Genomic DNA, 17,041 nt, shown 5'->3' with positions numbered 1-17,041 from the left:
TTAATGAGCGATTGAACGATAACGATGTTGTTATCGTTCAATCGCTCTGTTTAATCGGGTAGTGGATACCTGCCTTAAGGCAGTTACATGACTTCTGGCGGACAGTGATCTTTATTTTTGCATAGGATGGCGGTATTGTATTGTAAATTCCACTGCAACAAGGATGGCTGTGCCCGAATAAAATGTTCTAATTGTACAGCACTGCATAATATATACCTGTAGTGTGTTATAGAAAGAATGTAACATAATAGCAATGAGATGTATATAGAGAGAAGAGTATAGAGAGAGAAGAGCTTTACTATGATAACTGTTGTTTGGTCACCTCTTTAGCAGATCAGTTATACCCTTGTGCCACCCAATGCATCAGAAGACTAAATGCATATTCCTAGCTATCTGTTATCATGAGAGCAACTATATTGAGTGTTTATGATTCAATATATTTAGGTCTGCATCTCTAAGTATAAGATTGTATGAGAATGGGTTACATTTTGTACTATAGACGATAAGAGTTTGGGCCTGATTCAGAGATGAATGGATTTCCAGAGCCGCACAGAAGTGTCAGACACCTCCTTCCTGCATTTGCGATCCCAGCACTGCAGCCGACGTTGCAGGCTGGTTTCACCATCGCGACCATCTTGAGGGTTGCTTTTTTGGTCAGGCTGTGTGAGTTGAAGCCTCCTGCAGCCTGGTCACGCAATAGGCCAAGAATCTGCGTCTGCCGACGCAGACCCTGGCCTCGTCCCTCCCAGAAAACGGAGACACGCCACCGCTCCGCCCCCCAAACGCTGCAGCATGTCAATCATGTTGCTGCTTGGGGGGGGTCTGCGAGCGAGATCGCAGGACCCTTTCTGCACATGCACAGAACCATCGGAGATGTGCGTTCATCCTCGGATGAAAATACATCTCTGAATCAGGCCCTTTGATCGCAAGCGAATAGGTTAAAAGAGTTTGTAAAGCAGACAAAAGGAATTTGGGACAATAGGATCAGCAGTCAAAAGTTAGACATCTGTGCAAAGAGGTTGACATGTAAGAAATGACCAGTTACATTCGCAACCAGGAAGAATAATTTGATTGGCCAGAAGAAATGTTAAATATGTGTATGCGAGGATAGGGGAAGCATGGCTGAGTTATTTGTATTGTTGTAATTGTAGCTTTCAATGCCAACTTGCTAAAGATTGTTAACTGAATAAACCTCTCATTTCAACGATAGAACTCGTCATAATTATTGGGTAAACTTGTCAGAATTATTGCGTAAAACACCCTAATGGTGCATACACACGGTCATATTTTTCTTCAGATCTAAACGATAACGATTTAAAAAATCGTTCAATCGTTCATATCTGAAGGAAAATCTGACATATCTGTCAGATGAATGATTTGGACGATGCGCGTTCCCGATGGTCAGATAACTATATCTGACATCTGATGTGTCTGCAGTCAGACTTGGATGATTCCATTCATTATAATGCAGTCAAAAATCGTTCAATCATTCAAATCTTTGGTTAAATCGTTCATCTGACAAATCTGACCGTGTGTATGCTCCATTAAAACTTTCTCGGTGTAAGATTTTAAGATGCAGTGATAACAAGGATCAGGGCCGTTTCTAGGGGCAGGCGACCCGTGCAATCGCACGGGGCGCACCGCCTCCGACCTCTGCAGCAGAAACAGAATATTAACTGCCGGGCGCCCGCTGAGATTCAGTTACCAGCGGGCGCCCGGCAGAGCAGAGCAGCCGGAGAGACGGAGGCTCCGGCTCCCGGCTCCCCCAGTGTGCACTATGGGAGGACGTCATGACGTCTTTCCCATAGTGCAGAGGAGCAGCCGAGCGGAGCGGACGCCGGAGCGGGGCTGAAGGTAAGTGTTACTGTTTTTTTTTTTTATGTTCAGGCAGCCTGGGGACATTACTCTGGGGGCACTTCTGCGGGGGGAGACACCACTACTGGGGGCAGGCACTACTACTGGGGACATTACTCGGGGGGCACTTCTACTGGGGGCAATGCTTAGGAGGTACCACTACTGGGGGCATTACTCAGGGCCTGGGGGCACTACTACTTGGGGCTTTACTACTTTGGGCACTAGTACAAAGGGAGCATTACTATTGGGGGGACTAATACAGGGGCATTAATACTGGGGACACTATTACAGGGGGCATTACTATTTCGGGCAATACAACTGGGGACACTACTATTGGGGCACTACAGCAGGGACCATTACTATTGGGGGCATGACTACAGGGGGCACTACTAATGGTGGCATGGCATAGGGGGCACCACTCCTGGGGGCACTACTACTGGGTGCACTGTATAAAGGGCATCACTACTGTGGGCTCTGCATAAGTTGCACTACCACTGTGGGCACTGCATAAGGGGCATAAATACAGGGGACACTGCATATGGGGACAACTACAGGGGGCACTGCATAATGGGCACTTTTGCCTGAGAGACAGTGGGGGGGAAGCCTAAGACCTGTCGGGATGGAATGGCAAGGGAGGGGGCTGGAATGAAGTGTGTATTATGTGAATCTTGTTTTTTCAATGTGTTTTATGTGGTTCTGGATTTAATAATGTATTTGAGGTGGATGTGGTTTTAAAACGTAGTTTATGTGCCTCTGGCTTTTCCAATATATTTTATGTGGCAGTGGTTTGTTGCAGTGTATATTATGTGAATCTGGCTTTTATTTTCAATGTGCTGGGTTCGCTCCCAACGCGACTAAAAACGAGTGTGATGCAAGGTCATACTTCTGCAAATGTCACACCAAAGGCATGCACACAGAAATGCGGCGTGGGCTTGTGACAGCTAGTCCACACCCCATTTTTTGAGCGCGTGCCTACGGCGCGTGCATGCTGTCTGTCTTTTGTTTAACTACATATATTTTTCAGCGCGTTGCCCCTGACAGGTTAGCCAACCCAGTACTCAGTAGTCACAGTGGCTGTTATTCTGTGGTCTTTCGAGATCACACTCCCTTACTGTGATACCACACCCCCTTACGATGAGGCCATGCCCACTCCACAATATTACTGCTTCGAGGGGGGAGGGGGCGCATTTTGACTGCTCGCACTGGGAGCCTCAAACCCTAGAAACTGCCCTGACAAGGATAACTAAAAAAAGTGGGATATTAAGGGGGGTATCCACTAGACGATAAAGTTGAACGATTGAACGATAATGACAAAATCGTTCGATAATCGTTCAAACATCGTTTGAACATCGTTTGCAAATCGTGCAGTAATTGTTTCTAACGATGTACGATGCGCGCTCCCGCTGGTCGTTTGATCGTCTCCTCCATCGACTGAACATGCAGGTCAATTTCACTTGATTGCTTACAAATCGTTTACACATCGTTTACACATCGTTCATGCTGAACGATCAAACGATGAACCACTGTCTGCCCACTATAGCTGAAAGCTCTCAATTACAGATTAAAACAACATAGTTTATTGTTAGATCTTTTGCAAATCCTTTGCAAATCTTTTGCAAATCCTTTGCAAATCTTTTGCAAATCCTTTGCAAATCTTTTGCAAATCCTTTGCAAATCTTTTGCAAATCCTTTGCAAATTGTTCAGAGTGGAAGATCATATTTCAAGGGAAACTTCAAGGGAAAATCGTTAAGAGGTTGGCCAGGGATAAAATCGTCTAGTGGATGCCCCCCATAAGAAGCAATGCTTGCGTAGGAGAATATTCACCAAATAAAAAAACGCACTGACTCGTTTTAATACCCCAACACATGTTATGCTAGAAATCTGGGGGTCATTCAGACCCGCTTGCGAGCGCAGGACGCTCGCAAGCGGGTCAATGTTGCCCCACTGTGCATGCGCACGACGGAGGGAGCTCCGTCGTGCGCATGCGCGAGACCCGGATAGCGACAGGCTCTCCGTCGCTCCGGGTCTCGCACCAAAGGGGGTGTGCTGTCGATGTTGATTGACAGCATGCCCCATTTGGTGGGCGTGCCGGGGGCGTGGCTGCCAGATGGAGGCGTTCCCATGGGAACACCTACCGTCTGAAGCCGGCCCCACTGACATCACTAGTGATGTCAGTGGGAGTGATTTTGGCTCTGATAGAACCAAAATCACTCCAGGGCTTGCGGCAGCGAGACCCTACCGCAGGGTCTCCGTCGCAAGCCCATCGCGACCATCATCATAGACACTCGCATAAGCTGTGGGTGGTCACCCACAGCTATGCGAGCGTCCAGGAGGACGCTCCATTTTCATGGAGGAGGGCCCTGATTCAGAACAGCTCAGCAATAAATGATCTCTCCCCTGGAGGTAATGCTAGGAAAGGTGTGGGGTCACTCAAAAGTTGTCTTTTTGTCGCGTTTGTAAGTAACATTTTATATTACTCCTTGTCCAGAAACAGTGCTGCCCTGCATTAATAATTCTGTATTCTGCCTGTTGTGCTGCCTAAGTATATCCTTGACCGAAACAGAAAATAAACAAGTTGGTATAACACAACTGTAAATAGTTTCCAAGGACACGTTGCAGCTGAGCTGTTGCGTCTAACGATGAGAAACACAGTATACTCTCTAGGGGGGAAATGTAATAGCCTGCGACACACAGGCATCGTCAAGATTCCCACGAGTCTGCCAAATGTTTTAAAGTGCCAATCATTTAAAGGGCAAAACAGGTTTTTGCCTTTTAAAGCATTGCTACTTTAAAGTATCAGGCAGACCTGCTGGAATCTCGCCGTTGCCTGCGTTTTGCAGGCTATTACATCTCCCTCTAATAGTCTTTCAGAGCATTGAGCCTCCCCATCCTGAATATACTATGCATTATTGCAGTGGTTCTCAAACTCGGTCCTCAGGACCCCATACAGGTCACATTTTGCAGGTCACCTAGCATGTGCACAGGTGTAATAATTACTCACTGACACATTTTTAAAGTTCCACAGGTGGAGCTAATTATTTCACTTGATTCAGTGTGGAGACACGGAAATATGCACTGTTTGGGGTCCTGAGGACCGAGTTTGAGAACCTGTGCATTATTGTATGTCAAATACTTCTGCATGGGTATTAACGTATAAAGCCCAGATAATAAGAATGGATGGTAAGAATTGTATTCAACATGTGGAAAGAATGCATTATAGAAAATTGGGACACAAGTTCCTAGGTACAGATCTCTAAAACATGGGACTGTTGCTGGAAATAAGGAACCGTTGGCAATTTCTGCATTTTGCATATGTCCTTGCACAGTGCTGACTTAGGGCCTGATTCAGAGCCGGTCGCTATTTGCGGTCGTTCGTTCCAAAAAAAGGGGTGGCTATTCAAATGAACCGTTCGCTCTTTGCGGTCTGTTCACGCCTCTCGGTCTGAACGAGCGAACAAAACTTGCGGTCGTTTTTTGGGAAACTACGCCCCCTGGCCGCTCGCATCCTACGTCATGTCCGCTATTTATTAGATTAATCGAGTACATCGACCAGGGTATGAGCTGCTCGCTATTCTTGTGGTTGGTTTTTGCTACCACAATTTTGCGAGCAGTTCTGACTATAAAATAACCCAGTGACGTGCTCAATGACGCTGCTGCTTTCATTATGCACACCCATAAAACGCCCGTTTTGACCTTTAAGCACGCCTGCGATCCGATCTCCACTCCCCGTTTTCAAGCACCTTCCCCTGTTACCACCCACATACGCCTCTTTCTGTCACTCAAATTATCAGGCATTCGCTATTTTGCGAGCACATCAATTTCGACCGCACTGACTGGTTCGCGCATGCGTATAACGATCCGTACGCATGCGCAGTTGGGCAAACATCGCTCGGAACGAACGAGCGGCTCTGAATCAGGCCCTTAATCATATTCTTCCCTGGGTCTTATAGAGAATGCAGTGACGTCCTCGTTTCTAGGCTATGCTGTGTGCAAGGAAACAGTGGCCCTGATTCAGAGCCGGACGCTCTGACCAGAGCGCTCGCTCTGAATCAGGGCCCACCTCCATAAATATGGAGCGTCCTCCTGGACGCTCGTATAGCTGTGGGTCACCACCCACAGCATATACGAGCGTGCAGGATGATGGTCGCGATGGTCTTGACCATCGCCACTGCGAGCAGAAGCCTGCGGTTGAGTTTCTCAACCGCAAGGCCAGGAGTGATTTTGGCTCTATCAGAGCCAAAATCACTCCCACTGACATCACTAGTGATGTCAGTGGGGCCGGCTTCAGACGGTAGGCGTTCCCTTGGGAACGCCTCTGTCTGGCAGGCACGCCCCCGGCACGCCCACCAAAGGGGGCGTGCTGTCAATCACCATCGACAGCACGCCCCCTTTGATCAGACACAACGAGCGAAGGAAAGTCCTTCGCTCGTCGCGTCTCGTGCATGCGCACGACAGAGCTCCCTCCGTCGTGCGCATGCGCAGTGCAGACCATCGACCCACTTGCGAGCGGACAGCCGCTCGCGAGTGGGTCTGAATCAGGGCCAGTGTTTGGTAACCATCCCCACTTATACCGTTGATGTAGATCAGTGATTCCCAACCCTCAAGGCACGCTGACAGTCCTGGTTTTAGTGATATCCATGCTAAAGCACAGATGGTTAAATCAAAATAACTGAGGTACTAATTAAGTCGCCTGTGCTCAAATATGGCTATCCTTAAAACCTGGATTGTTAAAATGGCCACACTTCTAAAGATTATCTGTCCAACCAGCCAACTAGTTGATTGGTTGGAATGAAAATCTGGTAAAGTATGAAGCAAATGACAATCAGCAATTTGCTCCCAAATGCTGGAAAATAGACAAAAACTGTTGTTTGAACAAATTGTTTAGATCAAACATTTAACAAACTTGTCTGACGACCATTTTCATCTGTTTTGTGGCATTTAGGAGCAAATTGCTGATCATCATTTACTCCCATACGTTACCAGATTTTCATTCCAACCAATCAACAAGTTGGATGCAAGTTGGTCTAGTGTGTGGCCAGCTTTAGTGTGCCTTGAGGACCGTGGCTGGGAACCACTGATGTAGATGTATGAGTCTGAATTGGGGAGGTTGCAAACAAATAACTATATTAATATTACTAACATGACGTACTGGTTCAAACATCAATCAGCTTTTATCGGTCTAGTGTAAAGTAAGCAATGAAAGCAAATACCTGATTGGTTGCTGTGGTGTCAGAGGACATTTTTACACCCTTGGCCAATATGATTAAATAATCCATTTGGATGTGAAGCATATCAGCACCTGGGGCAGTCGGGGGGGGGGGGGAGAAATTAGACACAGAAGAGCCTCTATTTGTCTCACCGTTCTATGTTCCTGGATATCTCCTGGACCTCACTGATAAGTCTGTACTGCACAGGGTCATGACATAGCTCCACATTAGGCCGGAGCGCTCTGGTTTCCATGCGAGTTTGAGACACTTTGATGGGTCCTTCTTTATCTGCAATGGCTTTCTTGCAACTTTTTATATTTTTCTCTTGAGAACTGATCTCATCCATAACCTTTTAAATAAAGGAGAGAGCAGATATTCCTTTAAAAACATAGCTGACAACATTGTAATAATAACCAAGAACTAGTGACATTTAGTGAGGCACCCGGTGGTAGTGACATTGCTGAGGTGTGAGGCACCCAGGAGTTATAGCAGACAAAAGAGAAGTATATTAGGAGACTCCTCATAGGTTCTCTCCCTCCCCTCTCCTTCAAACCACATATCCAGAACCTTTCACAGTCCTGTCGTTTCCATCTCAAAAATATTTCTAAGATCAGACCCTATCTCACCCAGGATACTACTAAAACCCTCATACACTCACTGGTCATCTCCAGATTGGACTACTGTAACCTCCTCCTATCTGGCATCCCCAAATCCCATCTCTCTCCTCTCCAGTCTATCCTTAATGCTGCTGCACGGCTTATCTTCCTCTCCAAGCGCTCTACTTCTGCCTCCCCTCTCCTACAAGCTCTCCACTGGCTCCCCTTCCCTTTTAGAACCCAATTTAAGGTTCTCACGCTCGCTCACAAAGCCCTCACCCAATCTTCTCCCATATACATCTCTGATCTCATCTCCCTTCACGCTCCTCTCCGCCCTCTTCGCTCAACTAATGCACGCCGCCTTTCATGCCAGCTGATTACTTCCTCCCACTCCCGCCTCCAAGATTTTGCCCGCACTGCTCCCCACCTCTGGAACTCTCTCCCACTCCGCATCAGACTCTCCACCTGTTTGCAATCCTTCAAACGGGCTCTCAAGACCCACTACTTCATCAAAGCCTTCCAGCTATCATTCTAACTCCTTACTACATGCTCCTTCGTCCCCATCTGTGTCAACCCAGTTTGTCTTCCCCCACCTTTTTAGAATGTAAGCTCTCACGAGCAGGGTCATCTACCCTCTTGTGCTTCTCCTTACTATAGTGTCATTTACTTCTTACTCACCACTAGGGCACCTAACACTTGGTTGCTTATGCTCTGTTGCTTATCTGGGTGATATGGTCGCTAATGTAGCAATATATATTATCCGTGTCCTGTATTGTATTGTTCTGTAAGTCACTTGTATACAATCTGTTTTTGTACTTTGTAAGGCGCTGCGGAACACTTGTGGCGCCATATAAATAAATGATAATAATAATAATAGGTTGTCTGATAATGAAGACACGGGAATATATAAATATATAATAAAACACAGAAAGTTACGTGCGCCATGATATTTGCGTTTCTGTATGAGATAAACAACTGTATTTGTATTTACCTTAGCCAAGTGAACTTCCAACTTATTCTTTGCATCCTTTGTGTCTGCCACACAGTGTTTCAGTGCTGTGTTGACGGTATCGCACTGCCTGCGCATGTCACTAGCTGTTTCGGACAGTATGCTGTCAGTCATGGCCCGCAGTGATACCGCAGTGTTCCTCTGTTTCTCTGCTGTCACAATGTTGGTGTTGCTGTAATCTTGCCATTCAGTGGGTGTTACTGAGCTGGCAATGCAGAAATAGCTGTTAATGTCCAGTTGCTATACTGGGAAGTAACAACAACAAAAAAACATTTGGTAGGATTCAATTGTACGTGAGGGACACAATGTTCCATTCCAGAATGGCACATTGCGCCCGCGAGCATCACAAGTTTACCGCTTGCGATGTGGGTTCCACCATAAATTGCCTATATGCCCCATTATCATCATTGCTTAGTTTTTCTGATTACATATACATATACATACATATACATACATACATGCCTGAAGAGTCCAACAACAGTAATACAATGTAAGAACAGAACACACTAGCGATGGCCGATGACGAGTGTGATTTTTTTTTTCCATTGATGGCGGGCTGACGATGACGCACCACCGATGGAAGTCCCTGGCATTGTAAAAATATTGAGCGGTGGCGGACCGATTAGTTCTGCGAATGTATCAATGATTTCCTTTCATTGATATAGCTATCAATGGCCATCACTAGAACACACAAGAATGATGATGATGGCTCTTCTAATCTATGGTTTATTTTGACCAGAAGGATTTCTAGAATAATCTGTGACTCCTGCAGCGCCCTCTACCGAACAATCCACAAACAGCAAGTGTATTAAGGGCCAGATTCTGGGATGGATGTAATGTCAATTTTTGCACTCAGTTGAGCAATTTTTGTCTCTGCATACACGTGGCCAAAGCAGCTCTGCATACACGTGGCCAAAGCAGCTCTGCATACACGTGGCCAAAGCAGCTCTGCATACACGTGGCCAAAGCAGCTCTGCATACACGTGGCCAAAGCAGCTCTGCATACACGTGGCCAAAGCAGCTCTGCACACACATGGCCAAAGCAGCTCTGCACACACATGGCCAAAGCAGCTCTGCACACACGTGGCCAAAGCAGCTCTGCACACACGTAGCAATGTATTAGCGACGACTGTCACAGAGAGGATTTTTTGGTGAGTGACAGGTAGCTAGCCTTTGGGTAGGTACGGGGGGTGGTTAGAAAAACGCAGGCATCAGGACCATTTTCTGGGCGTGCTCTAGGAGAGACCCCATGGGCATGGGCTCACTCAGATGTAATGTTTCCGCTTTTGAAAGCAAGCAGTGGATGTCAGACGCTGGAAGTGGATGCCTCAATGCACAAGACATCAGCTAAGTAATTAGCATATTTTCGCAAGTCTGCTGTGCACGGAATCAGAGTGGCGATGGAAATTGCGTCCATCTCTAAATCAGTCCTAAGTCCTGCATTACCGATAGCAAGTGTGGTACAACATCATTAAAAAAATAAATGAATAAGTAAAGGTAGAACTGTGATGACAATTTGTTACTATCTGACCATATCGCTGTGTGTTGGTCAGTGATATGTAGTACGTCCTTTTTTCTGTACCCCTTCAGCCAGTTAGCGCAAAACTAATAAAAATTTCAGAATAAAAAAGTCTTATACACTAAAGCTGTGGTTCCCCAAACTCGCCCCTCAGGCACCCTAACAGTCCAGGCTTTACGGATATCCATGCTAGACTAGGTACTAATTAAGCCACCAGTGCTCAAGCATAATATTCTTAAAATCTGGACTGTTAGGATGATTTGAGGACAGAGTTTGGGAACCGCGGCACTAAAGCCTTGTTATGTGATTTTGCTTGCTGTTTTCCAGGCCATTAGTCTTACAAACGTTAGTTGCATGTGGAGCAAGCCATTGGAAATTATAGTAAGACCCCGGATTACAGAAGCCGTACTAAACACCACATAACACCACAACCCTGTAAAAAAGAAATAACATTATATTATCCCACACAGTTAAATCTTTTTTTGCACAATTTTCATACATGTCCATTCCATTAACGCAGGGATTCCAGTGCTCAGAATGCTGTCGTCAGAATTCCGGCGCTGGCATCCTGACCGCTGGCATCCCGAAGGTAAGTAGTGGGGTTATGGGGGAGGGTTAGCCAGAGAGTCAGGCCTGGGAACCGAGGGAGGGTTAGGGTCAGGCACTAAGGGTTTAGGGTTAGGTTTAAGCACTAAGGGGGAGGTTAGATTTAGGCATTAGGAAGGAAGGTTTAGGGAGAGGGGGAGGGTTAAGGATACTGACCGATAGGTGTCGGTATCCTAACCCTGTCGGGATTCTGACCGCCGGGATCCCGAGAGCCGGCATCCCGTATCCATCCCTTATTAACTTGTAGGTATGAACCTATTGGTTAACATCTGTACAACTCCCTGTAGGAATCCTTACTTTACGTGGACTGTTACACTATTGGAAGCGTATCTGATGTCTGGATGGTTGTTGGTTAATGTGCTGCAGTGATCATCGATTTTTAAGGCTTGAAACTTGTCAGTCAGATCCTTCTCCAGCAAGTATCTAGCTGATCGGCTCAATCTGCAAATGTCAGGGAATAAATAGGCCATCAATTAGTAAATAAACATCACAGGTCATTCAGAAAAGTCTATCAGAAGTACCGGGGGCCTGATTCAGCAAGGATCGCAGTTGCTTATACGCACGCAATCGACTGATTGTTGTGTACTGTGCATGCGTGCGCATCGCTCGAGTGTGAACTAGCTATTGTGATTGGGACTGCGATCTCAGGGGATACGCAAACCCATGGCAGAGTGATTGACAGGAAGTGCCGTTTGTGGGGGGTGGTCGGGCGAACGCAGGCGTGCCAGTGCGTTGGGACGGCGTTGCAGGGACGTGCTTACATTAGTCACTGTGATACCATACGCAGCCTGAGGCCTCATAGCGTGCGCTGAAGTAAGCAATTCCTGAGTGAGGTCTGACCTGCCTTAACTGTGCGTATGGGTCCAAGGTTACTCAATGTTACCAATTGTTTTGCTATATTGCCAAAGTATATGGATGTTAGTAAGGGGAAGTGGGTATCCTTATATTAGGCTGCGATCGCAATGCGAATGCAAACATTTACATATCACCTCTGATATCAGCAACTGCGCTGCGTGCGTATAAACAGAATAGCTATCCTTGCTGAATTAGGCCCTGAGTCAAGTGCAGAGCCGTAACTAGACTATTTGGTGCTCTGTACCAGAGAGAGCATTGGTGCTAACCTGAAAAAGGGGAGTGGCCTCATAGAGAAGGGCCAGGGAAGAGATAGGGGAGGCCAGGAGATGCTGGGGATAAAAGAAGAGGAAGCTACAAGTGAGAATGATGATAAACAGGAAAATTGACAGGCCCAAACAGCGCCCCCTGCCCTGCGGTGCCCTGTGCCATGGCACTGGTCACACTACCCTAGTTACGGCCCTGGTCAAGTGGCTGAGGATGACTGGATCAAATAGGACATGAAGTAACACACTTGGAAGTACTCAATACTCCTGCCTTGTGGACATGGATCATTGTTCTTCTATTAGGAAGTCACCTCTCTGATAGGTTAAGTACAGGCTATTAAAAGCCTGTAGCAAAAAGAAACAAAATATCAGAAAACAAAAAAAACTCCTTCCCAATATCGGCATCTATCAGATCCAAACAGCTTGACCGGCATTTTATATGTGGCCACTACAACTGTCTGCTCCATGTCTAAACCAGTGAGAAGTGCAAGCACAGAGCAAAGAGTGGATGGGTAATAACAGAGATTGAGCATGTTTTCTATTTGTCCCTCTTGGGCAGGAAGGGGAAAGTCGTCTGGAGGTGTTTCAGATTGTCCGATTCAATATGAAGCCTTATATAGTTGCCAGAAGAAGACAATGATAGTATTGTTCAGTGTTCATACCTTAAAACATTGCACCATGTGTGAGGGCAGCTTTAGATTTGAATACATGATGATAGAAATCCAGATATCTATATATTTGCAAAGATATGTTTAAGCACCAGGCCGCGTGGGTGCTAGTTTCATGTAGCATTAGGGACACAGGTACAGTGACGCCTTGCTGTCGCCCGAGGCTGAAAGAAATCTTTGCAAAATATTTGCAACAAAGATCTCTGGATGTCTATTATATTAGTATTCAAATCTTATTGCTGATCTGTTGCAGTGTGCTGGGGGAACATGTTTCCTCTTTTTTTTTTTCTTGTCTTGATTAAACCCCTCCCTTTCATGTACATTTGAAAGACCATTAGATCACACTTGCCAACTCTCCTGATTGCTACTATTTCAGGAAGTCTCCCTGACAATCTCCTTGATTGCACCTTAACCCCATTATGAAATATATATATATATATATATAAAACCCCAGAAATATATACAATCAAATGGGATCATTAGTATCCTTTCCCTGCATTGGTTATAAGGCACAATGATCCCTATGGCTACATTCATTTTCTGAAAAGTATCAGTGTGTTTTCATCAACAAGTAGATCTTAAGGCCCCCATCATCAGCAATTGATTGCAGCAATCGTGCAATTTGCAATCGATTGTGTATAAAAATCTTTCCCTTTCTCAGTCGATTGTGGCAATTCTCCAACCAATTGAGAAAGGGAAAGATTTTTATACACAATCGATTGCAAATTGCAGAATTGCAGCAATCAATTGCTGATGATGGGGGCCTTTATGAACCGCTTTGGGGCTCATTTATATTTGGATTTAAAGTTAATTTTATGGCACGCCCCTCAGATGTAGCAGTACACGTCCACTTTACAGCCGTGCTCATAGATGTTGCTTTCACAATCTCCCTCAAATACTTTTTCAAAAGTAGGCAAGTATGCATTAGATTGAACTGAGCAGCTTCCATTTTATATAACTATCATCTATATAGCTCTGAATCACCCCTATACCTCTGTTATCTGTACAGTGTTGTACAGGTGCATGAAGGGCCCACAGGGGGAATGCAATGGTAGGGGCCCACTAAAGGGAAACAAAGCAAAGCTGGAGGGGTGTGGCTAGCTACCAAAGGATAATCTGTCAAATAAGAAAACTGCACAGATCCAGAGCCAAATTAAGGATAAAAATAACCACAGTAATGTATAGGATAAGTAATAATATTTACGTCCAGTCTACAGAAGGGATAGAGATTGGAAGCTGTGGGAATCTAGTAGTCCTAGGCTAATACGATATCGTTCAATCGCTCATTAATGTCGCCTAGTGGATGTGCGCCTTTAGACCTCCAACAGCAGAAATTAAAATCTGAGGAACGTTGCAGTTACACTGTTGTTTCTAAGGGCAAAGCTGCTCTCGAACAATCTCTCACTCCTCATTCATGGCCTAAGGCTAAGTGAGGAGCAGTAGAATTAAGAGTAAAGGCCCCCATACACGGCACGATATATGTGCCGATCCGACGGATCTACACGATATAGGTTCGATAGTGTGCCATGTATGGGCACGATATCGTACTTGATATTGTGCTGTGCGCTCCCGCGGGATCGTAAATCACATCCCCAGGTCTTCCTGCATGTTCATCTGATCTGGGATGCGATGTATGATCCCATTCAGATGAAGGAGTGGGGAGCCGGCATATCGTGCGGTCTGCGGGGACCGCACGATTGCCGACGGTGACAGCACGATCCGTCTGCCGACAGATCGCGAGTCACCCTACACGGTGCATCGCACTGGATATGGGCACCTTAACAGTGTCTTTACCCTGACCATCCTGATAGCTCATTTGAGTGATTACGTGGTAACAAACTGGTTCTATTTTGAATCGTGCTATTAAAGCCATGCATATGAATAGATGTGTTTAATATTTCGCCTTGTGAAATTGAATAAGGAGGCACTTACACCTCCTACCTCTTTATATGATTTTTTTTTTCTCAATAGGGACTATCAATTTTGTTAAGTGTATGATACATTTTTGTTACATTTTTTTTTTTCTGATGTCTAAAGTACGTTATTTGAATATTTTTAAGAAATTCTATATTAAAAGTGACGTTTTAACTAATTTCATATTTCAAGAGTGCTCACATAAGAGTTCTTTCCTCTTCATTTTTTTCTAAACTGTATATAACTCTAGTGAGCACTGTTGCTACCCTATACTTACCGATTAGTCTAATGGTGGGTACACACTACACGATATGCTCCCTGAGCGATAATGACGAACGACCCGCGGAAACGCACGTCGTCGTTATCGTTCATCTTTTTGGGGTTAAAAATGGACGATAAAGTGGACGACTGAACGATAACGATATCGTTCAGTCGTCCACTTTATCGCCCAGTGTGTACGCACCTTAACATTACCATTATGGGAAGGAATAGTGGCTTTATAGAATAATAGATTAGAATATACTTTATTGCCTGTGCGTCAAACTCCCCATTCCCTATAGTTTAATAAGTGATCAAAACAGTCACTTAAATTTGTGTATCATGGGGCGTGGCCACGGAGAGCATGGAGTAACACGCATCTCCGTGTGCTCTCCAGCTCTGACATCCTGCGTGTACCCCCGGAGCCAGATCTCAGCCTACCGCAGTGAGTACCTACCAGCGGTGATCAGTTTGGACAGTGGTTAGCCGCCTTTGTGACCGGGAGCTGCAGGGAGATCGCGGATCTCTCCATTATACATCATGATCTACAATGTGTTTGGAAGAGAGTGGGAGAAGTAGAAATGCATACACGTTCACTCTGGAGGATAACATAACATCCTGTGCAGAGGCCTGATCACTTGGGAAGCAGGCACCATTGCCCTGTATCAAAGAGCTGTGGCTTGACAGAGGGGTGCGGCACTCATCTAGTGGCTGGTCTCTGGAGGCTTGAAATAGGCTCTGTTGTGCCCTCAGGGTCCCCTGTTATGCTGCCAGTAGCCTAATGAGCCTGGTGAATGCACTCTACATCTTGTGCTGGGAGAAAAGGCCATCTTGCTTACCTCCCCCTCCTGCTTGTTTTACTGGTGGTCTCCTATATAATTGCCTGAGGAGTCTGCAGCTTTCACCATTTATATTTTTCTCACTGCATTTCATTTTATTTTATTTTTTTATTTCTGGATCTTAAGCAGTGATGCATTCTCTTGCTGGTAATATTAGTTATTCCCAGAGTGTTGTGCTCAATACTACAGTGCCTGGACTGAAGATACAGGGGACATTGGGCCTGATTCAGAGCCGTTCGCTATTTGCGCTCGCTCGTTCAAAAACAAGGGGTGGCTATTCAAATGATCAGTTCGCAAATTGCAGTCTGTTCCCACCTCTAAGTTTGAATGAGCGAGCAAAACATACGCTCGTTTATTTGTTAAAAACGCCCCCTGGCCGCTCGCATCCTACGTCATGTCCGCTATTTATTAGATTAATCGAGTACATCGACCAGCGTATGAACTGCTCGCTATTCTTGTGGTTGGTTTTTGCTACCACAATTTTGCGAGCAGTTCTGGCTAGAAAATAACCCAGTGACGTGGTCAATGATGCTGCTGTATTAATTATGCACACCCATAAAACGCCCGTTTTGACCTTTAAGCACGCCTGCGTTCGGATCTCCACTCCCCATTTTCAAGCACCTTCCCCTGTTACCACCCACATACGCCTCATTCTGTCACTCAAAATAGCAGGCATTCGCTATATTGCGAGCACATGAATTTCGGCCGCACTGACTGGTTCGCGCATGCGTATAACGATCCGTACGCATGCGCAGATGTGCGAACATCACTCGGAACGAGCGTACTGCCGCTAGCGAGTGGCTCTGAATGAGGGCCATTGTCTTCTATATTCTTCTATATTCTACTGTTGCACTTCCTTTCATATACCACTGGGGACATTCCTATATAATTCACAATGGTGAAACATCACCACCCTGCTGCTGCAGCCAAGCTCGAGAAATCTTCCAGAGCGCCAAGTACCCAGGCCCCACATCCGCTGGACAGGGTGACAGTTCTCCTCCTGCATCTCCCTCAGAATCCTCAGCCTCCTGTTGGTATATATTATTGAGCCAGCTAACGAGACTTTATCACCCAATATAACAATCAAGCTAAACATAATCAGACAACTGGTGACCAAACATTGGCTCATCCTCTTAGGAGACGATATCCTGAGCAAAGCTCTACCCTCCAAGCCCAAAATAGTATTTTGCAAGACAACGGACATCAGGACGAAAATTACCAATAATCATATACCTCCTAACAAAACAGGCACTGCACAAAACACTTTGACCAACATGTGGCAACAAAAACGATTAGGAGGGTCAAGAGGATTTTTTTACTGCGGTACATGCAAAGCCTGCCCCCTAACTAAACAAAGAAGCACCAAACCCAAAACGACAGTCCAATCCACGAGTAATGACACAATATGGAAGATTAGGGACAGTATGACGTGCAATAGCAAGGGGGTCATAT

At 45.6% G+C, this 17,041-nt stretch overlaps 1 protein-coding gene across 2 annotated transcripts in view; it reads right to left on the bottom strand.

Moving 5' to 3' along the window:
* TEKT1 (tektin 1) overlaps positions 1-17,041 on the bottom strand; it is a 32,378-nt gene that overhangs the window by 2,717 nt on the left and 12,620 nt on the right. For both annotated transcript variants that reach the window (XM_088455103.1, XM_088455093.1), the window contains exons 5-7: positions 11,090-11,233; positions 8,650-8,872; positions 7,215-7,411 (exon numbers count right to left, since the gene is read on the bottom strand). In XM_088455103.1, the coding sequence (XP_088311229.1) occupies positions 7,215-7,411; positions 8,650-8,872; positions 11,090-11,233 (564 nt within the window). The remainder of the gene's footprint in view (positions 1-7,214; positions 7,412-8,649; positions 8,873-11,089; positions 11,234-17,041) is intronic.

This window comes from Taudactylus pleione, unplaced genomic scaffold, assembly GCF_031769625.1.
Source record: "Taudactylus pleione unplaced genomic scaffold, aTauple2 ptg000040l, whole genome shotgun sequence".
Lineage (NCBI taxonomy): Eukaryota > Metazoa > Chordata > Amphibia > Anura > Myobatrachidae > Taudactylus > Taudactylus pleione.
Note: the sequence above shows the minus strand (reverse complement) of the source record. Positions and strands in the feature narration are given on the sequence as shown.